This window comes from Aphelocoma coerulescens, chromosome 5 (genome assembly GCF_041296385.1).
Source record: "Aphelocoma coerulescens isolate FSJ_1873_10779 chromosome 5, UR_Acoe_1.0, whole genome shotgun sequence".
In the NCBI taxonomy this organism is placed as follows: Eukaryota; Metazoa; Chordata; class Aves; order Passeriformes; family Corvidae; genus Aphelocoma; species Aphelocoma coerulescens.
Genome location: NC_091019.1, coordinates 1803599 through 1827539, shown reverse-complemented (window position 1 = coordinate 1827539; position 23941 = coordinate 1803599). Strand labels below are relative to the sequence as shown.

Here is a 23941-nt window from a genome sequence, read left to right as displayed (position 1 = left end):
TCTCATCCATCACTTGGAATAATTCCTGCTGAACATTGTGGGATTCTGCCACGCCCAGCTCCAGCCAGCAGCTAAATCCATCCCCTTGGACGAGCCTTGGGGGTATTTGGGAACCGAGCAACGTGGAATGAGGGCACCCAAACCCTTCACTCGACAGGCTCAAGTGTGTGTTCAGCGTCCCAGTGGAGTCGAATCCCTCCTGGGCTCCTCTCTCCCCATCCCAGTGCTTCCCAAAGTGGCTCCTCTCTGGCCAGGGCAGCAATGCCCACCCCAGAGCTGTCGGGCCACAAACCCCCAGCCCAGCTCCCAGTGTTCAGCTCCCTCGGGAATGCCATAAACCCCCTAAAAATAAACAACCCCCACCACCCCCCCCCACCTTGTCCAGCCCCCTGAGGCGTTTTAGCCCCGTTTGGGCTCTGTGTATGGGCAGAATTTTAATTCACTAAATTAAATTTAATTCCATAAAATCGGGATTTTAAAGAAGGTGCTGAGAAGGAGCAGCCCCAAACTGCTTTCCCAGCCCAGCCCCTTGATGGGGCTCATTTTCCCCCCACAGGGGAGCGTGGGTGTACAAACAGAGATGGAATTTAAGGAACCCCCCCCATCTTGGAGGGAAACCCCTTGGACAGACACCGGCAGTGCTGGGAAACTCCTCTGGGAGCTGTAGGAGGGGAAGGGGTGTCTGGGTGGGTTCTGGAGCAGGCTGGGGAGGTGGGATAAGTGGTTTCCCAGGCTGTGATCCTCCAGGGAAGCCTTTCAGGGATGGAGAGAGACAGGAGGGCGCATAGTGCCAGGGCCCCAGGGGGGAGCTCTAATTTAAGGGCGATCCCACACCGTGCACCCCTTTCCTTCAGCTTCCTAAAATAACCTCTCCTGGGAGTGCCACAGGTGGTTGGGAACTCGGCTTTTATTGTCACAGGACGTGGCAGCAGACAATGGGGTCGGTCACGACAGGGGGGACAGGGGGGGTGACACCACAGGGGAGTCCCAGCACAGCCACCCCGATCAGCCTCACAGCCCCGGCATCCAGAGGGAGGGAAGGAGAATGAGCCACGAGCCCGGCTCCTTCCCACGCCTTTCCTGCCCCATCCCTGTGCAAAAAGACAAGTGCTCCGCCCACGGTGACTTTCCCTCTGGGAAGAGGGCAGCTGATGAGCAGACAGAGGGGTACCTGCAAGCAGCTTCTGGAATCGGCCCCGTTGTGTCCGTGCTACTGGGCGCAGCTGGGATGGGCTGCAAGGGTTTGGGGGTCCGGGGGGTTTTACTCACCAGCCACGCTGAGGAAGCAGGCTCCATTCCCAGGGAATGGCTGGTGCCAGCCCGGGAGCCAGCACGGCTCTCGGGTGGCCCACGGCAAGGTGGGTGCGGGATTTGGGGTACAGACACACACCCAGCCAGCTCAGGGCAGGGGGAAAAACCCCCCGACATGTCTGTGCTGGGTCTAAGCCCCACCAAAACACGGCTGGGGCTCCCTCCAAGGGTTGTCCCAACACCACCAGAGTCACCAGGGCCACCTCGGCTGCGACTGCAGCCACGCCGGAGGGGGAGGAGGGAACAAAGGGATCGGATGGATGAAGAAAACTTCCCTGCTGGCACAAAGGTTGTAAGAACAACCTACAGGCTTGTGTACCCCAGTCCCACCCTCTCCACTCCTGACCTTCCCCTGCGGAGAGCCGGCACAGCCCCAGCAGCCGTCCCCACCCGGGGCTGGAGCCGGGCCGCTCACTCGGGAATGTAGTCCCTGAAGGAGTTAAAGCTGAGGCTCCGGCCCGCGGAGTTCAGGCTGGAGCTGGCTTGCATCTTGGGAATCTTCTCCATGAGCTTGGACACTGTCCTCCTCTTGAAGGAGCCTGGGGAGAAGTGCCCCTGCCTGAGCAGCTCCTGGTAGAGGCTGCTGAACACCGCCACCGGCTCCTCGTAGCTGTCCCGGGTGGAGATCTCGTAGAAGGGAATCTTGAGGGCCTTGGAGAGGTTCTCCCCGTCCTGGGTGGACACCATCCTGTCGAACTGCAGGTCCTTCTTGTTGCCCACGATGACGACGGGGGGCTGCTCGGCGGCGCCGCTGCGCTTGGGGCTGCCGTGCAGGTGGTTGATGAGGAAGCAGAGCCGCATCACCTCGTCGAAGCTGCAGCGGTCGGTCACCGAGTACACCACGGCAAAGCCGTCGCCCCACTTGATCTTCTCCTCGATCTGCAGGGAGTCCTCCTCCTGCCGGGGCGGGCGGGCTCCCGTTAGCACCGCTGGAATGCCAGCACTGCTGGGTGCAACCCCGGAAAACCTCCCGGCGCCCTCTCTGTAACGGGTTTGGGGACAGCGGTGGTAACACCGGCAGCCCGGGGCAGGAATGGGGTGGCTTAGGCAGCGTGGCAGCCATCAGCCCTGTCCTGGCATGGATACAGAGGGATTCAGTGCTCCCCCGAGCCACCAGGATGCTCCACTGGCGCAGGGAGCCCAGCTGTGCCCCGCACGGGAATAGGGGAATATTTACCCGAAGCCTCACTGTAACGGAGGCTGGACATCAATTCACCAAAACGCCCTTTCCCTGAGGCATGCACCACGAGACTCCAGACAGCAGGGATCAGCCAGTGGAAGAGCAGGGACTGCCTTCCCTGGCAGGCCGCTCTGCTCCCACGCTGTTGTCCCGGCTGAGCTCACCTGTCCGGCCGTGTCGAGGATCTCGAAGTGCACCATCTCCCCGTCGATGACAGCCGCGTGCCTGTAGATCATTTCTGGGTGGGACACACAGGGAAGGTGTGAGAGAACCCCCAGGGAGCAGCCACAGCCTGGGTGGCTGAGAGGGCAGCAGTGACCGAAGTGTGGGAGCAACAAGGGAGGGAGAGGGGCTCCTCAGGAGAGTGGGAGGAGGGGACATTTCTGGGACATTCCAGCAAGGACATGGCTTCAGTGCTCAAAAAACAACCCAAATGGGAAAAAAAGAAAATCCCCAAATCCTAGAATTCAGGAGAGCACAGGCTCCAGGGGCTTAAATGCCTCCTGTCCTTTAAAAGCCACCTCCCAGCAGATTGGGAAGGAATTCAAGGAGCTGAGGAGGAACTGTTGGTTTGATGGTTGGACTCCTAGAGGTCTTTGCCATCCTAAATGATTCTGTGTGATTCTATGATTCCACATGATTCCCTGATCCCATGACTGAGCCTGCAGCACTTCCCTGTGCAATCCAGTGGCTCATCCCAATAGATTTTGCCATAAATAACAACAGAAAGGGGAAAAGGGATGCAGGACCCAGGGAGGTGTCAGGATGGCCGTGGGCTGCCTGTCTGGTTGAGGAGGAAGAAGAGGGAATAATGGTGAATTTGGGAGCAGAGTTGGCTGTGCCACGGTGACAGCACCCAGGAAATGGAGTTTTCCTACCTAGGGTTGGGTCATAGTCTCCAATGAATCTCCTGGTGATGAATCGTACGGTCAATGCTGGAAAAAAACACAGTGAACCCTGTTGGAGCTTTCAGTGCTCTGGACTAATTTTTCCTCCTTGCAAGGGCAGAGGAGCAGCAGGAGCAGCCACAGCTCAGGCAATTAAACCCCCTCATCTGATTACACATCTCCCTGCACCAGAGCCCGGCGAGGCAAAGCCCAAATTGCTGGCAAAACCCTCCTTGGGGCTTTTGGCCCTCACATCTTTTCCAGGAAGCTCCTTTGGAAACGTGGTGCTGATGCCTGGAGAGGGAATTTCTGGACAAAGCCACGGTTGAGAGCACAGGAGTGGAGGGTGGAAGTGGTGCTTGAGCCCTTCAAAGCGTCAATGATGGTAATGGAGATGGGAGTGAAAGGGAGTGGAGAGGCTAAAAGCTGGCTTGGAAAGGATACAGGAATGGAAAGAGAAATTAGAGGAACAGGGGAAAAAAACAGGGGGAAAAGAGCTAGGCAGGAGCACAGAGCCAGGAGGGAGAGGAGGGAAGGAAAACAGAGCAGGAGCATTGACAGGAGGATAAACCTCACCAGAACCAGGGTGTGATGAAAAGATGAAAACCTCTCCAGAAACAAAAAAGGGAATGAAAAGCCAACACCGAGCTGGAGCAACACACCGAGCTGCCTTTCCCTGGGCAACCCAGGGTCAGTTTGTCCCAGCTGCCCACCAGCAGATGTTCCTGGTGTCCTGCCCTCACAGACCCACACCAGGCCAGGATCTGCGTGTTTATCCCAGGAATGTGGCACCCCACATGGGCCAGGCTTAAATAACCACAGAAAGGGAAAGAGGGATGCAAGAACTTCTCCTGCCTCCCACACCTGCTTGGCTCCTCTTTGGGGGCTTCACCATCCTCTCACCCCCCAGTCTGTCTCTGGGTTTAAACCCTGCCCAGCAGGGAAGGCAGTTGATGGAAAAAGCAGGTAATTTAGCCAAACTGCTCTGAGGAGATAGCCAGGGACCCTGCAGGAGACACCTACAGACACCTTAAAGGAGGCGACAGAATTATCAGGGGGAGCAGGACGAGGCTGGCTCGGTCTCTAGAAAGCACCTGATTGTGTGTCATATGTCAGGCAGCCGCCCAAAGCTGGAGCACATGGTGTGGGATGAGAAGAGGAGCCAATTAGATTGATTAAAAATTGGCTGGAGTGCAGGAGCACGAGTGGAGCTGCCAGTGGGGGAAGCGGCTGCAGGCGGAGCGGCCGTGGCCACCCAGCCTTATAAGGAGCTTTTTCTCCCCATCCTGAACATCAGTCACCTCGGGAAGGGCTCTCCTTGGAGCTCAAAGGGTTAACTGTGCTTTAAATGTGGGGTGGGGGGATGGCCGTGGGCTCAAGGGGTGATTTACCTGCCATGGAGTCGGGCTGGGCACACCTGGGCCGTGCTGCCCCGTTTGTGCCGCTGCGGAACGGCTCCAGCGCCGATCCATCTCCGCTCCACGTGCTGCAGGCAGAGCTCTGCTCTGGATTATGGCAAAGTTTACGCTGGGCAGCAGCAGCAGAGGATAACATGAGCCCAGTCTGGGCTGGATTTCCAGCCCCCTGCCGCTGATTCCCACAGCCCCGATCCTGAAACCACACGGCTGCACCCAAAGCTGTCCCTCCTCGCAGGGTCTGGGACCTCTGCTCACCAGATCCTGGAGGTTTCCAAACTGCTCCGAGAAAACCCAAACTGGCTAACAATCAAGGGTTATTTTTCCTTTTGCAGCTACCCACATGGGATTTGCCCTTTGGGTTGTTCCCACCCCTCAGCTCTCCCGACCTGGCTCTGTATCCCATGGATACAGCAGCTCGTCCCGGGGATGCTCCGGCGTGGGGCCCACTCCCACCCTGCCAGGATGGGAGCTTGGCAGCTCAGGGATGGAACCCACCTTCACCCTCCCCTGCTTCACACCCTGGCCTGGAGAGATGTCACCCCCGTTTGGGGACCCGGCTGCCTCCCCTGTCCTCCCCACAGGAGCTCAGGCAATGATGCTGCTGCTCTTGGCTCCTTCCTCGCCTCTCCCACACCCGATCCATCACCTGGGATATCACCTGCTAGCTGGGCAGCGACAGCAGGACAGGTGTCCTCGTCCCCAGCGCAGGGGCTGGCAGCCAGCAGGAGGACTCGGCAGCTCGGGCACAGCCCCCGGGGAAGGTGACGCGATGTCCCCTGGCAGGGGAGGACGTGCAGAACAGCGCCCAGGGACACAGATGGGGAGGGACTCGCTCGGGGGGGCTGCTCCCTGCTCCTGGCACGCTCCAGCTCTGCTCTGCACGAGCCACGTATCGATTTACCTCCCCGTGCCCCGGCTCCATGGCCTGTGCCACTGCCACACACCCCGCTGCTGCAAGGCACACGGGCTGACAGCCGAACCCAACCGGAGGAACTTTTAAAGACCCTCGGCACGAGGATCCCACGCTAAGGAGGAGGCACAGCAGCCCCGCAGCTGCCCCAGGAGGGGCCCGGAGCTGCCAGGAATGGGCTGTGTGCCGGGTGGGATGCCCAGCAGCAGGGAGACACACGCCTTTGGGCTGGGGGCGAGCCAAAGGCTCCGTACACCCCCTACAACCATCTGCTCCAGCGGGGCCAAGCGCTGCCAGGGCCCTCCGGGGCTCTGGGTACCCCGGAGCTGAGCCCCATCCCGTGCTCCAGCATTGTTCAGGGACAGCTGGGAGTCGCTTCCTTCAATTTAATCAGGGAATTAGGATTTTTCGGCAATGCCGGTTGCACAGAAACGCAATTCCAGCGGCTCCAACAGCCTGGCACGGGTGCCACTGGTGTGGTGCCTTCCCTTTTCCAGAGGGGCAGGACATTCCCTGTCCCCAAGGGCACGCCAGCACAGCCGTGTCCTACCAGGCTTTGCATGGATCACGGATCACTGCAACGTGGATCCACATGGATCCACAGTTTCCCCTGCCTCTGACCCCACTCCTGGGGGCTACAGGGGACACCTGCACATGCAAGTGCTCACAGCCCGGGCTGGAGCAGTGGGAAAGGGGGGAGGATGATCCCCAGGAAGGAATGGAGTGAAGGAGGGAGCTGAGGTGCTCCCAGCACAGCATCCCAAACCCCCGCCCCAGCAGGCACAGACGGAGAGCGCCGAACAAGGCGCAGGGAAAGGGAGTTTTCCCGAAGGAAAACAGCCCGGTGCTGTGGAGGAGGCTCCGCAAAGCTGCTGGGGGCGCTGGGAATGAGCAGCGAACTCCTCACACCCGGGAAAACCCATCCCGAGCCCGGCTTTTGGGAAAGTTCTCCCGGCCAGTGATGTCCACCCCGGGTCCCCACGCAGCTGGGGACGCCTCGGGCAAGGGAAAACCCCCATGGGACGAGCCCCGGAGGCCAAATGTCCATGTGGGAAACCCGAGGGGAAGGAAACTCAGTGCCCTCAAACCCCACGGGTTGAGGGGGCGCAGGGATGATGCCCCTCGTCCCGGCTTTCTACGGGACGTGGGAAGGCTGGTCCCTCTTGTCCGGAAGGGAGAATGCCGGGGGGATGCCAGAGGGTGCCAGGGGATAGCAGAGGGATGCAGTGAGATGCCAGAGAGGTGCTGGGGGGGTTGCCTACCTGTCTTGCCCACGGCGCTCTGTCCCAGCACGACGAGGCGCAGGGTGCGGGCCGGGCTGAGGCTCACGGAGCGGCGCAGGGGCCGCGGGAAGCTCATCCCGGAGCCGGGCCGGGGCTGCCCCGGAATCCGCCGCTCCCCGCTCCGCCGGCCGCTGCTCCGCCGGCCCCGCCTCGGGGGCCGGGCTGGGCTCAGCCCCGGGCGGGCCCGGCTGATGCCGGCCTCCTCCTCCTCCTCCTCGCTGGCCAGCGGAGGCGGTCCTCATCCCGGCCCGGAGGCGCTTCGAGAATTGTGCCTCAGTTTCCCCGCACGCAGCAGCGCCGGGCGGCGCTTCCCGGACCGGGAAAGCTGCTCCCCCCAAAGGGGCAAAGCCAGAGTTGGACGGGACTCGGAGCCACCTGGGCTCTGGAAGATGTCCCTGTGCACGGCAGGGGGTGGCACTGGATGGGCTGCGAGGCCCCTTCCATCCCGAACATCCTGGGATTCCGTGGGTCTATGAACGTGAGGAAAGAGGGAACTGGTGCAACGCCTCCCCAGCCAGGGAAATACGGCCAGAGTGCTGCCTGTCCCCAAAGCCCTGCCTGAAATCATGGTTTTCCCCATGTTTGGGCACGAGGCAAGCTGGTAAAGACAAGAAGAGCTGTCTGAGCCCCGGCCTTTCCCCTGGCCCCAAGAGCAGGGCGAGGAGCGAATCCTGGCTCCACGCAAAGCAGTGACTAAATCCCTGTGGACGTCCAAGAGCAAGGACTCCACACCAGGCCTGGAAGCAAACTTGGTGCGTTTTGGTGCAGCGGCAGCACCGGGCTGCTCAGCAGCAGCAGGAGGGTGTAGCCAGGTGTGCAGGGAATATGGAACAGCTCGGAGCAGTACCTGGAGCGGGCATGGATGTGCCTTGGGCGTGCTGGGAAGGAGGGAAAAGCCCAGCAACAGCTTGAGCAGCATCTTGACTCTCTCCCATCAGGCCCCAGAGTGCTTCTGACCCGTGGGATGCAGATCGCAGGCAACTCCAGTACTGCAAAAGAAGTTGGCAGAAGGGACCCAGCCAAGGGTGTGGAGCCTTCAAACGCCCACAGCAGGGACTCAGTCCCTTTTCCAAAGGCTGCAGCCACTTCTCTGGCACAGGGATCTCTCAGCCTGACCATCTGGGGTGACTTGGCACAGCCCACTTGGTGCTTGAGGGAACATGAACCCACCTGGTATTTATAGCGCCTATCAGGTGTCCGAAGGGAACATCCTGGTGCCCACAGGGACAGCAGCACTCAACCGGCCGCAGGGTTATCGGGATCACAGCTGCTGCCAGCGGGATCAGTACTGGAGGGAGGCCCCTGGATAACACAGGGAGTCGTGGAGAGCCAGCAGACCTCTCCCAGAAACCCATCTTGCCATCATGTGTGTCCTCTTTGTGCATCAGCCCCTGGAAATGGCCCTGCTCTGGCTTCTCCAGAGCCAAAAATCAAGCTCCCAGCTACATCTGGGGCCCAGGAAACAACAGCGAGGCAATAAACAGATTTTGGGACAAAAGCTGATTCCCAGCTGGGGAATGGGGGGCGTCAAGAAAAAGAAGTCTCCGTTACATTCCTTCCCTATTTTTAGCCCCATTTCCTACGGAAGTGAGTTGTCTGCAATCAAGTCCTCTTCTTGCCTGATCCTCTCCAACACCAGCTTTAATACATCGCCTGATTCCAGGCAAATGGGGGAGAAGCCACGGAGAAAACCCTTCTCCTGCGAGCCGGGTGACAACAAACGGGCAAATTTCATGGAAAATCAACCCTTGCACTTTGGAAGGCAGGAGCTGGCTGGGGGAATGCAGAGCAACAATTCCTGCTGCTCCAGGTTCCTGCTGCCCTCGCCGCGGGTCCAGCACCTCGGAACAACAGCCCTGGGAGCTGGGCAGTCACACCTGCCTTAATTCCAACAGCACATGGATTGGCAGGGATGAGGGAACAAAGGGACAAGGAGGGTGGAGTTCAAATGGAAGCATGCGCTTCCTCTGTCACCTTGGGAAAATCGGCTCCTTTCCCACCGCCTCCATGACCACAATGACCTTCCAATCCAGTACCAGCTGCTCCAGAAAAATAAATCCCTGGATTCTTTAGGAAAAGGTCCTGGAGCTGGGGAGTCTGTGTCCCTGATGGCACAGCTGGGAGAAACTCCTGCTCCTCTCACACAGCTCTCCTCGGCATGGTGGAAGCCACATGCGTGTTCCCACGGGAGCACTGAGCGCCACGCCCCACGTTTGCCAGGGAATATTTGGCTGGATCCGAGTGGAAACAGGACTTTATCAGCGCTGATCGCTGGATAATCCGCCTCCAGTGCTCCGCAGCGGAGCCAGGTGGGAAAGGTGCAGGAGATACTGTGTCCTGGTGAAATATTTGTGGGCAGACTATTCCATACTTGCCGGGCCTTCAAGACACGGAGTCTGCTCCGGGAACCAAGCCAGAGGCTCCCATGAATCACGGCCCTGCAAACAGAGAATCGGCTGAAATGGAAAGCTGGCCCAAAGCAAAGAGCCAAATCCTCTCAGGCTGTAGCCTCGGATCGCGGGGATCCCATTCCATGTCCAAACCACTTCCCTGCTGGATCGTCAGCTGTTTTGAGAGCTGCCCAGAAAGTGAACTTTGGTGCTTTTGAAACAGGACAATGGTGCTTTTTTACTTAGGAAAGGAAGATAAGATAACCCCAGTCCCTTTTCTCTCCACGAGATGATCCAAAGTCATGGAATGCCAACAGATCCATGTGGGAGCCAACTCCAGTTCAAAAATGACTGAGGTATCTCAAAGCTTTGGTTCCCCAAGGTTAAGCTCCTCTCCCGAGCCTCCATTTGAAGGGCTCAAACCCTTTTCCAGCTCACCCACCACATTTAATTGCCACTCATTAATTGCTGCACGGACATTCCCACGTGCAGCTCCATCAGGGAATGCTCTCCAAGGATACAACCAAAGCCACACTGCCCTGTCCACAAACGTATTTTGGGTTGCTGCAGCAAACCCAGCACACCCAAGGGTCCTCCCAGCCTTCAGCCCCTCACATTCCTTGATCCACTCTGTTCTGTCTGACACCAATCCAGCTGGGAAACCTCTGCATCCACCACATCCAGGGCAAGGCACAGGGACACAGATCCCAGCTGCTTCTCCATGTGCTATAAATAGGGAGAGGGAACACAGATGAAAGGCCCCGTGTCCAGGCGTGCCGGCCGTGGCCGGACTCCTCCGGGTGGGATTAGCATCAACATGAACCCACTGGGAACATGTTCCCTTCCTTTTTTTAATAAAAGGCTGGGTTTTAGGTCACAGGAGATAATAAAACCTCTAGTGCGAGAGAAATCCAACCAACAGAGTTTCCTGGTGTCCTGTTCCTGCCTGCTGCTGAAGCGGATTCCGACACGCGGCCGGATCACGCTGAGAAAACAAATCTGGCTCCACGTCAGAGCTCAAAGACTCCTTCCCAAAGCTGTGAGGGATAAAATCACAGGGAAGGGGCAAATTAACAGCATTTCCCTCCCGCCCCAGGGCCTGAACAACATGTCCCGAGAGCTTTCCGAGCTGCTTTGCAGCTGGATAAACGGCGGCAGCTCCTGGGCTGGCAGAGTGCGTGATCCAAATGTCCTGACGGAGCTGCTAAATCCCTCTGCTGCCCCGTGGGCTCCAAAGAGAGTGTCCTGCACTTTGTTTTCGTGCAGGAGCTGGCTGCTGGGAAGGAGGATGCTGCCACAGACCCTGTCTGCCAGGCTCCGTCAGACTCTGCAAACAGCTCCTCACGGCGGGAAGCTTCCCGCTGCGGGAATGGCTGTGCTTGGGAAGCTGATTTTAGAACACAGAGCAGCGTGCTGAGGGAAGGAAGAGAGACCTCATCATGGAAGTAACTTAAACCTCCAGAAACGCTGCAAAAAGGGATCCTGTGGGATGGCCAGGATGGGGCTGCTTTACCTTCAGTCACAAGAAGGATTTTATGTGAAACACAAGTCCAAGCCCCTCAAAGCTGCAACATCCAGAGCATTGGAGGGGTTTGGAACAGCACCGGCCTTTGAAATGATGGAAACCTCGCTCCAAAGCAGCTCCCAAAAGCAGCTAGAGCTGAGGGGGAGGGAAAAACCTGGAGCCACAAAGGAATTCCGATGCCATGGGCCACTCTTGAAAGGGCAGAGGAAGAGGTCAGGGCTGGGCTCAGTGCGTGGCACACAGAAATCAGGGATTCAAACCCCTCCCGGAGAGAGGATGGCAAGGAGGGGTCTCGGGGGACACACACCTGGGATCCAGGGAGCAGCAGGGCCAGGGATCCGCTCGGTGCTCCTGCCCAAAACAGGGATGCCACGGGGAGCTGGCAGAGCAGCAGCGGCACCTCCCGAGTCATTCCCGACAGCTCTTCCCGAGCAAACCTCGCAGCTGGCAAGAAAACAACGCTTCCTTCTGATGGGAAATGTCAGGGCTGCAGAGCCAGTCGTCCTGCTGCCGTGGAGCCCTGCTGGCATTCTTGGAAAGCACGGCAGGAGCGGCACAGGCAGCGGCTTTGTGGCCAGCGGGCAGGGATCAGCGCTGGAATTCACTCCCAGTTCCCTGCACATGCCCTCTGCTCCGGCTCCCCAGCCTCCCTCCCGGGGGGACAGACGCCACAGGGGTGGCCAGAGCCCAGGCCTGCTTCTTGTCTGACCCACATGGATCTTCAGCTCCGGGCAAAGCATCTCAAACTCCACCCGGAGCTGTTTTGTCCCGGCGGATAAATTTCCACCATGAACCAGTACTTAAGGAGAAAAACCCCCAAACCTGCTTTGCTGAGAAATTGCTGCTCTTAAGCTATTTCAGTGCTATTTAGCACCGGGAAGGGTGACAAGGATCGCCCCCCTGACACATGAAGCCACGTGGAGACCTGTGACTTCATCCCAGAGAACTGGGCATTCCTGCTTCCACTTGGAACGACAAAAAGCTTTTGATTTAAACTCCCTTGAAGAAAGCATTAAAACAATCCCTTTTTACCTCAGTCTGAAAAAATAGTTCCAACAAAACCTGCTTGTTTTGCATCATAAACTTTTCAAACCAAGAACTTCCTGATACTGGTTGCATTTCCCCTTCCTGAATTTTTGTCCCCCCTCAAAGTGCTGTGAAACCACCCTAATTTTGTGTAGTATCTCACTTGGATCAGAACTACATTCCCAAGGGCTTTTTGGGGGATCAGACTGACAGAACTTAAGCCCTTTGCTTTTCCTTTGACTCCACAGCAGCCTCTGCCCTCCGTATTTCCGAGCCCTGAATCTCATGTTATTTCCAAGTGTTTCTTCCTATTTGGGAAGGACAGAACATTCCTGCTACATCCCCTTAAGAGCCAAGACATGCTGTTTCTTAGCCCCAGCGCTCAAGCACGGAGGGACTGAGGGTTTCCAGGCCAACTCCTTCGGCTGGCAAACGCCGCTTCCGCTCTGGACCGGGAACAGCCCGCATCCGGAGGCTGTGGTCCCTGTGCCAGCCCACAGCACTCCCTGCCTGCTGCTGGGATCTGCTGCTCCCAGTGTGGAGCTGCAGTCACCTGTGGGAGAAGGCGAAGAGGTGGGAGATGATTTTTGGAGGGGCCTCCCCACTCTTCTGTAAGAGGCTGGGAACAAGGATTGCGACGATCCAAGCTGTCCCTGCCTCCACGTTCCCTCGGCTGCTGAAAACCGCGTGTCCAACCTCAGCAGCAGGGAAGGAGCAGCATTCCCAAGGGCTATTTGTGCCAGAGGATCTGAAATGGGAAGGGCTGAGTCCACCCCTGCAGATCCAGCTGTCTCCAGTGGCTGAAGAACCAGCTGGACCCCGGCACACCCGAGTCCTGTGGTGAAGGTGAGATGCAGCCAGAGCCACCCGAGTGGCACCTGAAGTGATCTCCCAAAGGAAGTGTGACATTGGAGAGCCAGGGCAAGTCCCAGATGGAAGAGAACTCCCACTTCCTTCAGGACAGGGTTGTGGCAACCTTTGTCCCAGGAGGAGACATGGTGGGAGTGCAAAGGACACCCAAATGTGGATTTTCCTCCCAGTTTGAAGCAAGATATTCCCTAGGGAAGTGACAAGGTGAGCAGGGCCTGTTATCCCTTCCCAGGGTGGGATTTTAAGAACCCCATAGTACAAGAAACTCCAGGAAATTCCAGTCCTGGTGGATATCCAGCCTGGAAACACCAGCAGGCCTCGGCTGGATCCACCTGGCCTTGTTATGTGCTGCTCAGGAAAGGACAGTGCTCAACGTGCAGCCACAGAAGAGGGGAAAGATCAGGTTCTAGACATGGAGTACATGCAGCAGGCCAAAATCCAGCTCTAAAACAGGCACAAAATCCCTCCTGAGCCACCAGTGCCTCGTTCTGATGGTGTTACACACACACACAATTCATTGCTGCTCACCTTCAAGAGGGGAATTTTTCAGCTCCACTTCCCAGTGCTAATCCTTAAGAAGGATTTTCACCCCTTGGCACGATCTGGGAGTAGATTCAGGACCTTGCAGTCTCCTGGTTTCACTTCTCTCTTCAGTGCCATGGGCTGAGGGCCACACTGTACCCCAGGATGTTCCCTGGAGCCACAGAATGCCCGGAATTACATGACCGGAATTCCCAAATTCCTAAAGTTCAGGGAGGCGTGGAGGCAAAAAGATCCATTAGGCATGAAAAGGCCAGACAGCCAGCAAGGGATCCTGGGGGCTTCCAAACCCCTGCCAAAGAAACACCAGCAAAGCTGAAGCAACAGTTTAAAAAATATTCCATTATTTTAGAAAGGAAGCACATAGAGATTCCCATTTCCCACCACAGCAAGTCCAGGACTTCCCAGTGCTGAGGCCGTTTTATTTCCACAATTGCCTGGAGCAGCAGTGATTCCCAGGCACAGCCCCCCAGTCAGGACAAGCAGGGGTAGATTTCAATGGTGTTGATCCGGAGGACGGTCTGGGGGTTGGCAATGACTGAAAAAGAAGGAAAAGGGGGGAAAAAGAAGGATCAGGTACCAGCATAAACCTGAGGTGCCAACCTCATGCCAGGGTGCCTGGAGGGCGGTGCTGGCAGACAGCTGCATTCCATGGGGATGCCAGGGACAGCAGGTCCCAGAGTGGCACTGGGGCAGCCTGGTCAAGGCTTTACCATCCATCCCATATGAAAAGAGCCAGGATTCTTCCCTCTCACAGAGAGGGAAGAGTCACTTGGCAACCAAAACCCACACAGGACCCTGCTGGGGCCTGCAGGCAGCTGTGAGGACACATCCAGTGTTTAAGGCTTTGGGAAGAGAATAGGATTGCTCTCCTGCCCAGGAAGTTTAGGGAACACTGCGGGAATATTAAATCCCGGTGCTCTGTGGGCACGCCTGGGAGAGGGGCTGGGCCCTGAGGGGCTCTGGGGACATGGAGAACGAGCCCCTTCCTCAGGTCCTTGTGCTGGGATACCTCCCCTCCCACATCCAGCAGGGAAGGAAACGCGTCCTTTCCCTCTTACTTTTCTTCCTCTGGAAGTTGTGCCTCCTCCAGAAGCGCATGTTGACTTTGGGCCACGACTCCGTCTTCTCAATCACCGTGGCCTCCACACGGACCAGGTCCTTCCTTAAAAAGGAGTGTTAGAGGCATCAGGTCTTAGTTACTGACGTCCTGCTCCCGGGGAGTGGGTTTCTGGGAGAAGAGACGCGTGGATAACACATCTTGCCTGGCAGAGCCAGATCCCGGGAACTGCAGATCCTCCGTGGGAGGAAGGCCACCTGCCCAGGCACGGCCAAAAGCCTCCAGGTGCTGTGCCTGGATCAGGAGATGCGACAGGTCCCAACTTTCCTGTCACGCGAGGGATGAGATCATCCCACCTGAGCAGGCAGGAGAGACAGGGACCTGCAGGAACCTGTAGGATTGTGGCAAGAGGAATTCCCCTGGCACCTCCACGTGGATCTCATGGGCCCTGCTTGAGTTTCGGCACAGGATGAGCCCATCCCCGCTCCTGGTCACCACAGAAATCCTTCCTCCTCCTCCTCCTCTACGGCATCACAGACAGCTGGAAGAAAACCTCACCTTGTTGGAAACACTATAACTTTCCTAATAATTTTTAAATTAATTGTTCTAATGAACCGTAAACAATTTTCCACCATAGCCAGCGTTTAGCAAGGCTTGCCACGAGCTGCTGCTGTGGGAACACAATCTTTGGGAAAAATGACAAAAATGACAACTTGGGAAAATTTTTGGAAAAAACTAAGTTTTGCTGAAACAACTGTGATCAACCTTGATAAGCTTCAAGGGTCTCAGAAGGTGAGAACCCCCAGGCAGGATCCAGACTGGAGCTTTGGACAGGGGGGTTTTAGTCAGCAGCCACAGGGAAGGAGGGGGAGCTGCTCTTCCATGCACAGCACTGCAGAATTCCATTAAAAGCTCGTTAAGTTTGCCACAGGAAGACATTTAAAGACCATTTTGCTGACAAACGGCTCTGTCTGCACTTGAGGGGGGCAGAGGGGGAAGCCCATCCAGCTGAAATTGTTCCAGCAAGGTCACTGGGAGGCCAAGGGCTTCAGACAGCCACCATCTCTTAAAATCCACCCTGGGGGTGTGATTAAATCAGAGATTGGATCCTGGAGGAAACTGATTTATCTGCAGTTAGTGACCAGCCCAGAAGAAAAGAGCCAGAGAACAATGTAGATTTTAAGAGACCACTGGGTGACCCCGACATCCCAGCTCCAGGGTTTGCTCCAGATCCAGCACCACTGAACCACACACACGCCCTGCCACCCTGAGGGAGAAACCAGGGAGCAAACTGCACTCAGGCCGTGGTTTACCACTAATTTGGGACTAAACTTCCTGGATTCAAGGCTCTGGTGAGTTCTCTGAGGGACACAGCTCTAGGAACTGCTGGCGGGAAGCTGAAGCACAACAGAAACCAACTTGCTGGAGAAGAGCTCGTGGGCAGGACAAGTTCTCAGCAAAACAGAGCCCAAGGAAAAAAATAAAAATCTCTATCAAACGTTTTAGGTATGACTGGAATGTCCATAAAAATAAGAAGGGGGTCACACATTTCCCAGAGCCTGACACAGCTGGGCCTGCTGCCTTCAGCAGCAAAATGTTCCATGGATTGGATTTTTGCAGGAGGCGGGAAAAACTCCGGCTGGAATCTCACTCTGGATCTGAGCTGGGCTGAAAGGTGCTGTCAAGAGGCAGAAAAAAAGATCCAGGCAAGCTACAAGCCCACAGGATCATAACTCTTGGAGGTCATAACTCCAGCTGCCCCACAGGAGTGAATCCTGGCCCGGCTGTATGGGACAAGGCCTTTGGCACTTCCACTGCAAAAAGGAGCAGGCAGCAGGGGAAACAGCGAGGTTTCCTAGAGGGAAAATTCCCATCAGCTCTATTTTGTCCACAAATAAGCCAAACTTTCCCTCCACTCATGCCTAACACGGGTTCCAGCCCTTGTGCCAGCCGGGGCAGGCAGCGACTTGGACAAACACGGAGCCCGAAGGATTCCAGAGCAGGAGCCAGCCAGCAGCTCCCAGAATAGCCTCTGCCATGCAGATGTGGTGTTTCAGGGTTTAAAGGATCGTCATCCTGGGAGATATCAGAAGAACAAACCCTGTCCAGCTGTCCCAAACAGGACACGCTTGGGAGCCGACAGGAAGCGGCTCCGGTGAAGTGCCTAGGGCTGTGAGCGCTCACCGGGTGTTTATTTATCCAACAACAGAGACACAGAACTGCCTCTGCTCTCACCCAGCCTCTTCTCCCCTCCCCAAAATGCCTGTGGGCTAGGGGACTGTGTGAGAGAACCGCAGTGCACGTTGCTGGTGATGACCTTTTCCCATTCCACTTCTCCTCTCCCCCATCCCGTACCAGAGAGCTGCGATTTCGGTGGTTCCCCTGCAGCTCAGGGGGTGATGGCACCTCCCCCCAGCCTTCACTCTTCGTGGCCAGCCTCTTCCTCCTCCCACTGACTCCCTTCAGCCAAAGGCCCTGGAGTCCAGGCCAGATGTGCAGCCTGGTCTGCCTCACGCAGCTGCCAACACTTCCCACACCCTCCGGGCGCCTGCAGGAGCCAACAGCTGGTTTGCTTCCTGTCCTGGAGCTCCTGGGCATCCCCGAGCCAAATCCAGCACAAAGAGCTGCAAAGAACCACCCCAGGGCCCCTGGATCAGAGCTGAGGGAAGGAAGGTGCTCCTCACCTGCCTGACGTGGCACATCCCAAAAGGAAAAGCCCCTTTCTAGTCCTAGAAATGAGATTCCCCTTCCTAAAACCTTCCCCAAGGGCACTGTCTAGCAGTAACTCATAGAATCCCAATGATCTGCTATCCCAGATCCTCTTCCAGTGCTGTTACAAGGACTGGCAGCTCCCAAAATCCTGTCCCACACAGGGACCTGAGGCAGGTGCCACCGGTGCAACTCAAGGCACGTTAAAACTGTACAAATAACTCCTAAATGCCACCTGCAGTAACACCTGGGCCTTCTGGGAAGGCAAAGCCTGAGGAACCAGAGGTTCTGTACAGCAAGTCCTACAGCACTGGGATGGAGGCAGTGCCAAGGGATAAACTACTCCTGACTTCTGTGACTGCTGGATTATGTGATTGAGAGCAAGGGAAAAATTAGGAGCCCTAAAATTAAGGCTAAGGCCTGCTGGGGTAAGACAATGGCAAAAGAAAAAGGATTAAAAACCCAACTCGAGGGATTAAGGAAAAGGATTTCTGGCTTATTTCAAGATGACTGCCACCAAAATTAGGGTAAGAAAGTAAAGATGCCGAAGGGCAACGTGTCCTGCTAGTTTGTGCAAGGAGGAAAAAGATCCAACTGAGGTGAATATCCAAGAGCTACCTCAGAACTGGGACCTGCTGCTCTCCCGGCACTGGGGAGGGGGAGTCACCAGAGGCTGATGAGCTGTTTCATTGGTGATTCTTTCAGAAGCCACGGGGCTGGGATCACAGTTAGTGCTGATAAATCCCAGTTTCAGGGACTGCAGAGCCCTGAAACCACAATTAAGCACAAAAATGCCACATAATTCTTTTATGAAGCATCTTACCCCAGCAGCGGCCTTCCAATGAGCGTGAAGTCGTCAGCACCAACCAGCAGAACCTGGGGGAAATAAATCAGGCACAAATCACTGCTCATTGTCCTGGCAGAAATGCAAACTAGACCTTTCCAATTCTACAGCCATAAAGGAGTCAAACTGCTTAAAGCCAGGCCTCCCCACATTTCAAACCTGACACTAACTGCAGGGGTGGTGGGGAAAGCTGCAAACAGGCTGGAGACAGAGCCATTACTCTTCCAGAGAGCTCATCCCACTGAAACAGACTGCAGAAGTATCTTTCTCCATGATCAGAACACACTGAACCTCTCTGTCCTAGCTCACCAGCAGCCGTAAAAAAATATGGAAAGCAATCAGGGAAGAAGAATAACCTGCCTCGTGTGGGATCTGGACAAACAGCAGCTCCTAAACCGCTGGATTTTTACAGCAGTTGCTGCAAATCCCAGTGGAGAAACAATTCCCCCATTCTGCTCAGTAAGGCCTTGAGATGGGAAAGAAAGAAATGACCATGTGGGGGTTCACCAGCCCTTGCTGCTTTGGGGCATTTCGGCGGCATCTGAAGGAACGGGCAGGATAAGAGAGGAGACAGTGGGAAGAGGCTGCATTTCACTGAATCATCGAGGTTGGAAGAGACCTTCAAGGTCACGGAGTCCAACCATCAACCCAGCACCACCATAATCTTCCCTAAACCATGTCCCCAGGTACCACATCCGGAGCCACTTCTCCCAGGCTGCCTCACAAATCCTCTGGCAGCACTTTAGAACCACACAGAAATGATCCTGAGAAGTCCTGGCTTTCGTTTTAGACAGAAAAAAAAAAAAAGTCCCTAAAGGGTTCTGGTGCTCAGGCAAATTTTCACCTTCACTGCCATCCAGACCTTTGCATTCCGAGCTCGCTACACCACAGAAATCCCTCCTCTCTGCTGGACACAGGGATGTGGGACACAGCTGAGGACATGCCTAAAAAGCTGCTTCGAAACTGGGCTTCAGAGCAAAGGCTGAGCACAAAAACTCCTCAGCTCTCCTGAATTACTTGCTTAGCTCCAACAGCCCACATGAAGGTGAAGCCAACAGAATCCCACTCCATAATATTTCCCTTCAGTCTGGATTAATGAGCCTCTGCAAGTCCCTGCTGGTTGTCCAAGGCTGAGGATAAAGATATTAATTGGATCTTGGCAACTCTCCCCTCCGTTCCCCATCCCTCTGCCTCCACCCGGCCCAGCACGATAAGGATCTTGCAGAGCCCTGAGGAGTTTATAATCCCTCTGGGAGCCCTGCAAGGAATTAAGGGGTTGGACTCGATGATCTTAGAGGTCTTTTGCAGCCTAAATGGTTCTGTGATCTGGGGTGTTGGAGTCTCAAGGCAAACACAGGCTTTCGCTGCCGGCTCTGGAAACAACAACTGTCATTTTCTTTTTTTGGACGGAGTTAGGACAACAAAAATCTGTCTCCCCACGGAGTCTGGCAAGACTCACTCCAGCCCTGTTGAACAGAAATCGCAATAATATCTGAAACTGGAACAGAACTAAGGGAATTGGAACAAAGCAAAGGGCTGGAATGAGGTCGGGAGACCCCCCAGGAGCACTTTGGGACGTGGTGTTAAACCCGGTGATGGGTTTTGCCTCCAGGAACGTTTGTAGGGAATCTGCTCTGGCTTTTTCACCTTCTCCATGCGGATTCGGTCTCCACACTCAGCCTCCAGGACGTTGTCCATCATGATCAGGTCTTCACTGGTGATTTTCCACTGCTTGCTGGCGAAGTGCACGACGGCGAAGAGCCGCCCGTATTGCCCCGCGGAGATCAGCCCGTTCACCTTCCGCACCACTTCTGCTGGCAAACAGCGAGGCAGGGATCAGGGCAGCACAGCCAGAGAGCTGGGAAAGGCTGGGAAAACCCACCCAGCCACCCGGCTCTCCCCCCAGCACTCTTATCTCCTGGGAGTCTTTAAGCAAGGATCAACAGCAGTGTTGCTCCCCAGACGTGCGAGCCTCCCTTTTTAAAGTTCATGAGTTATTTGTATTTTAGGTGCTGGCAAAGCCACGTGTAAGTAAACATCTTGTATACACTGTGCAGCTACTCTACACTGCTGACTCTCAGCCCGTTCCTCAGGCAACCCAAAGTGTACTGTACTTGGGTATAAAGCATTCCAGCAAAGAGCTCTTGTCCATGCATCCCGCCTTTGGAGGAAATTCCCTCCAGTTCCAAGTCATATGCAGACAGCCCAGAACTCTGAGTAGTGCCTAAGGCACACAGGAACGTCAGGAAGAGCTTGGGAAAAGGCTTCCAGCACATGGCAAAGCCTGGCCTGAGAACGTGTACCTGCAGCAAGGACAAGAGACACCTGTCCCTCGCTCCCTCCCAGAAAAACCTCTTCCCCCATGCATGGAGGAGCAGGATCCTGAAGCCAGGTCCTGCACGTGGACAAACCCCATTTCCTGCAATCAGCCTCCTGGGCAGTGAATCCAAACCCAGCTTTTACAGGAACACCAAAAGGTGTTGCTCCCTGACACCATCCCACTGCCGAGCAGCAGCTTCCCACCCTCCCTGCTGCCCAGAAAAACACATTGTCCTCATTGTCCTAAAAAGTGGCCGAATCCTTTTTTCTTTTTTTTTTTTTCTTGGAATGCAAACAGAACATCCCTTTGGGACAGACAGGAATCCAGCAGCCAGGCAAACCCAACCCAATCCTTACAGGAACGCTCGGAAGAGGTCCAAGTTCCAAGCCAGAGGATACAAACTTAAAGCTAGAGGTAGGAACACAAATTACTTGTAGGGCAGGAGCTGCAGCAGGATAAAGAGTTGTTGATAACTCTTCCAACACCTCCAGTGCCAGGAAACATCAAGTGATTGCTGGCTTGGATCTCAGCACCATGCGGAGAGACCCATCCCAAAATATCCGGGGCTGTTTCCACAGCCAGCAGGAGACAGGAGGCAGAACTGCAATGCTCCCGCTGCTGTTCCCTGTGGATGAGCACAGCCAGGAGATACCGTTCAGCAGCAGCAGCAGGAGGGAATCCATCAGGGATGGCACCAAGCCCTGAGGATGGGACCCTGCTCCCCGCAGGGCTCGCACGGAGCAGTTTGTGGTTCGCTGCTGGGTTATTTCACACGCAGGGACAGGCACCCATCTGTCATTTGAGCAATCCCAGGAGCACGGAGCAGATAAAAAGCAGGATCAAAACAGCCTGGGAGGAGATGTGGAGCAGGAGGCTCTCTCCAAAGCACATCCCTCCATTAGGGACACTCTCCAGCCACATGAGGGGGGAGATCTGCAGGGAGGTGAGCTCAGCTCTCCTCGCCAACCTTGTCCCCAGCCCATCCACGTCCGGTCATTCCTTGGACACCTCCAGGGGTGGGGACTCCAAACCTCCCTGGGCAGCCCCTGCCAAGGCCTGGCCACCCTTTCCATGAGGAAATTCCTCCTGATGTCCAACCTGAACCTGCCCTGGCACAGCTTGAGGCCATTCCCTCTCACCCAGCAGTCCTGACAAGCTGAGGGGACAGGGACACGACCACCACCGTTGTGTCACGTTGTGTCCCGCCTCTGCAGGTCTGTCCTGTGCCCACCATCCAACTGCTCCTGCTGGCTGGATGTTCTGTTTTATGCACCGAAATACACCAGCTCTCCATGTGCCCACCATCCAACTGCTCCTGCTGGCTTTGATTTAGCCAGTGAATGCAAAATAGCTCGCTTCTCCTGCCCAAAAGGCTTCTCTCACGCTTTTAGTTTTTTTAGTACATTGTTTCATGCCACACATCGCATCAGGTAAGGTTCCTCTGGCAGCACGACAAGCTGCCACAAACTAAGGAAAAATCATATTGTACCCAAATCTCCCAAACCAGCAGCTGGAGCACAATCCAGCGACGCTAAAACACGTGAGAAACGAAAAAAAAACACCAAAAAAAGTGAGGAACACAAACTTCCAGCTGAAGGCATTTATGCTCAGTCAGGCCTCGAGGCAATGCTGGAAGGAAGACCAGATTTGAGACTTTTACCTGCATGATACTTGGCTTCTTCTGCTGGATCTGGAAGTTTCACTTCAGGCCATGGGGGCGAAGTCAGGGAAGTTTTGGCAGCAAGTCTGTGAAGGACAAGGTAAAATTCACTGCAGCAAACAGATACTGCCAAGAGATGGAAAACAGGGAGAGGAAAGAAGGAAAAAGGAGATGGAGGTGGAATAGAGATGGATATTAACACCCAACCAAAAGGCATCAGCTTACAGGTATCAACTAGGCAAGAATCTGCAATTGCACAAAACCAATCTTAGATATAAAGAGGAGGGATATTCGCCTTGGAAAGCTCCATGAGATGGCCACAAAGGTCGTGGTTCCTGAAATCTGAAAGCTTAGTAGATTTTGTAAATAGCATCCCAGAGCAAAAAGCAAACACCATCCCCCTCAGGGGTGGGCAGTTGGGGTTGTCCTGCGTGCCGAAATCCCCACTTTGCCTAAGCACCACAGGATGCGCAAACGGCATAAAATATTCAGGAATAAACATGAGATGGGAGTGGGAAAAAGCCAAATTGACTCAAGATCCTTTGCAATGATTGATTTACTTGGTAACCCCCAGCCAAACGTCCCAGAGGGTTTTAATTTAACAGGAACTCCAAGTGCCTGTGAGTACCTGACCACAGGCCCCGAGGCCTTACAGGGTTTAGTGAGGATTTTGGGTGCTGTGTCACCCAGGCAGAGATCCAAGGATCTCTGACCCTAGAGGATGAGCAGGAAGAGGGAACAGCACATCCTGCCGTTCCCTGCGGCAGGAATTCTCTGCTCCTGCAGTGTCCCCTCCTGGTCACAGCCAGAAGCAGCTCAGTCCTGCAGGAGATGCCAGCTCGGGGAATGGAATAAAAGCACAACAGGGAGCTGCCAAAGTGCTGGAAAAAGCGAAGCCTAAAGGTCCCGTTGGAGGAGTTATCACAGAATTCCAGAAAGGTCTGGCTTGGAACGGATGTTAAAGTTCATCCAGTCCCAACCCAAGGCAGAAACACCTTCCACCACACCAGCTTGCTCCAAGTCCTGTTCAACCAGGCCTTGGACACTTCCACGGGTGGGACAAAAAAAAACCCAAAAATACAAAATGAAGGGAAGCACCCTTCTGGGAAAGGTGACTGAAGGCAGGCAGAGTCTAAAACATCGGGAAGCGACAGAGTGACCAAGCCTCCTTCCCGAAGGAAAACCAGCTGCCCTGCCCACCCCGCTGAAGCAGGCCAGCATTCCAGGGGGAAAAGGCAAAGCAACGTGCGACATTACCCTGGCTGTGGGGACGAGCTCTGGGAACTCCGGTGCCGGACCGCAGCCGACAGCAGGGAGGCTGAAAGGGAGAGAGGAGGGAATTAAACACAGGCAGCAGCTGCTGGGCTTTTGCAGAATTCCAGAATCATTTAGGCTGGAAAAGCCCTCCCAGACCATGGAGCCCCAAGCTGTGCCCGGTCCCCACCTTGTCCCCAGCCCAGAGCACTGAGTGCCACGTCCGGGCATTCCTTGGACACCTCCAGGGATGGGGACTCCAAACCTCCCTGGGCAGCCCCTTCCCAGCCCGGGAAGGAGGAGATTGATGAAGCCCCTACTCCCTCCCATCCCCTGGATTTTGCTGAAGGGTTTATGCCACGGCGGGAAGAACTGTGTAAAGCTGATTCTCCTTTCTGTTAACATGGCCCGGCTTTCGGGCTGCTCCGAGGCTGACGCTGGGCAAGACCCGAATCCCTTCCATTTCCACCCAGGGAAGCGCTCCAGGGCTCATCCAGCAGGTGCAGGGCAGGGATACAGCGGGGCCAGGAGGCAGCAGCGGAGACCCTGACCTACTGTCCGCCTCCTTCCCTCCATCCCAGCAGCTGGCAGAGCTCCCTCCTTCCCTCCCAGCAGCAGGGGCAGGGACTGTTCCCGTTCCCGGTCCCGTTCCCGTTCCCGGTCCCGGTCCCCGCTCACCTCCCGCCCGCCGCGCTCGCGCCGCCGCCATCGCGGTGACCTCGCGCCGGACGCGGAACCGCGGGGGCGGGGCCGG

At 55.8% G+C, this 23941-nt stretch overlaps 2 protein-coding genes and 1 long non-coding RNA gene across 4 annotated transcripts; all 3 read right to left on the bottom strand.

The window, feature by feature from the left end:
• Window positions 1–891: 891 nt before the first annotated feature.
• Window positions 892–7172, bottom strand: LOC138111052 (ras-related and estrogen-regulated growth inhibitor-like). Of its 2 annotated transcripts, XM_069016235.1 has the most exons (5): window positions 6969–7060; window positions 4770–4905; window positions 3370–3426; window positions 2656–2729; window positions 892–2208 (listed from the first exon to the last, which is right to left on the bottom strand). In XM_069016235.1, exons 2-5 carry the CDS (start codon window positions 4774–4776, stop codon window positions 1723–1725), a joined length of 624 nt encoding a protein of 207 aa, XP_068872336.1. In that variant the 5' UTR covers window positions 4777–4905; window positions 6969–7060; the 3' UTR covers window positions 892–1722. The 2 variants fall into 2 exon arrangements, with proteins under 2 accessions (XP_068872336.1, XP_068872335.1); XM_069016234.1 differs by lacking the exon at window positions 4770–4905 and having other exon boundaries at window positions 6969–7172.
• Window positions 7173–7197: 25 nt separating this feature from the next.
• On the bottom strand, window positions 7198–12750 carry LOC138111059 (uncharacterized). The gene is made up of 3 exons (XR_011151235.1): window positions 8160–12750; window positions 7837–7978; window positions 7198–7459 (listed from the first exon to the last, which is right to left on the bottom strand). It is a non-coding gene; the product is annotated as an uncharacterized lncRNA (long non-coding RNA).
• Window positions 12751–13662: 912 nt separating this feature from the next.
• MRPL21 (mitochondrial ribosomal protein L21) lies at window positions 13663–23927 on the bottom strand. The gene is made up of 7 exons (XM_069016236.1): window positions 23866–23927; window positions 23191–23251; window positions 21934–22019; window positions 19601–19764; window positions 17933–17985; window positions 14402–14505; window positions 13663–13878 (listed from the first exon to the last, which is right to left on the bottom strand). Exons 1-7 carry the CDS (start codon window positions 23894–23896, stop codon window positions 13814–13816), a joined length of 564 nt encoding a protein of 187 aa, XP_068872337.1. The 5' UTR covers window positions 23897–23927; the 3' UTR covers window positions 13663–13813.
• Between the last annotated feature and the right edge of the window lie 14 nt (window positions 23928–23941).

Bases quoted from the DNA above. Each gene is read 5' to 3' on its own strand.
- LOC138111052 (XM_069016234.1), bottom strand. From the start codon at position 7,065: ATGAGCTTCCCGCGGCCCCTGCGCCGCTCCGTGAGCCTCAGCCCGGCC. The intron at 2,730-3,369 runs GTAGGAAAACTC...TGTCCCACCCAG, and splicing joins AGACTATGACCCAACCCTAG to AAATGATCTACAGGCACGCG. The intron at 2,209-2,655 runs GTGAGCTCAGCC...CCGCCCCGGCAG, and splicing joins TCCTCGACACGGCCGGACAG to GAGGAGGACTCCCTGCAGAT.
- MRPL21 (XM_069016236.1), bottom strand. From the start codon at position 23,896: ATGGCGGCGGCGCGAGCGCGGCGGGCGGGAG. The intron at 19,765-21,933 runs GTAAAAGTCTCA...GTTTGCCAGCAG, and splicing joins AGAAGCCAAGTATCATGCAG to AAGTGGTGCGGAAGGTGAAC. The intron at 14,506-17,932 runs GTAAGATGCTTC...CTCCTTTTTAAG, and splicing joins ATTGGAAGGCCGCTGCTGGG to GAAGGACCTGGTCCGTGTGG.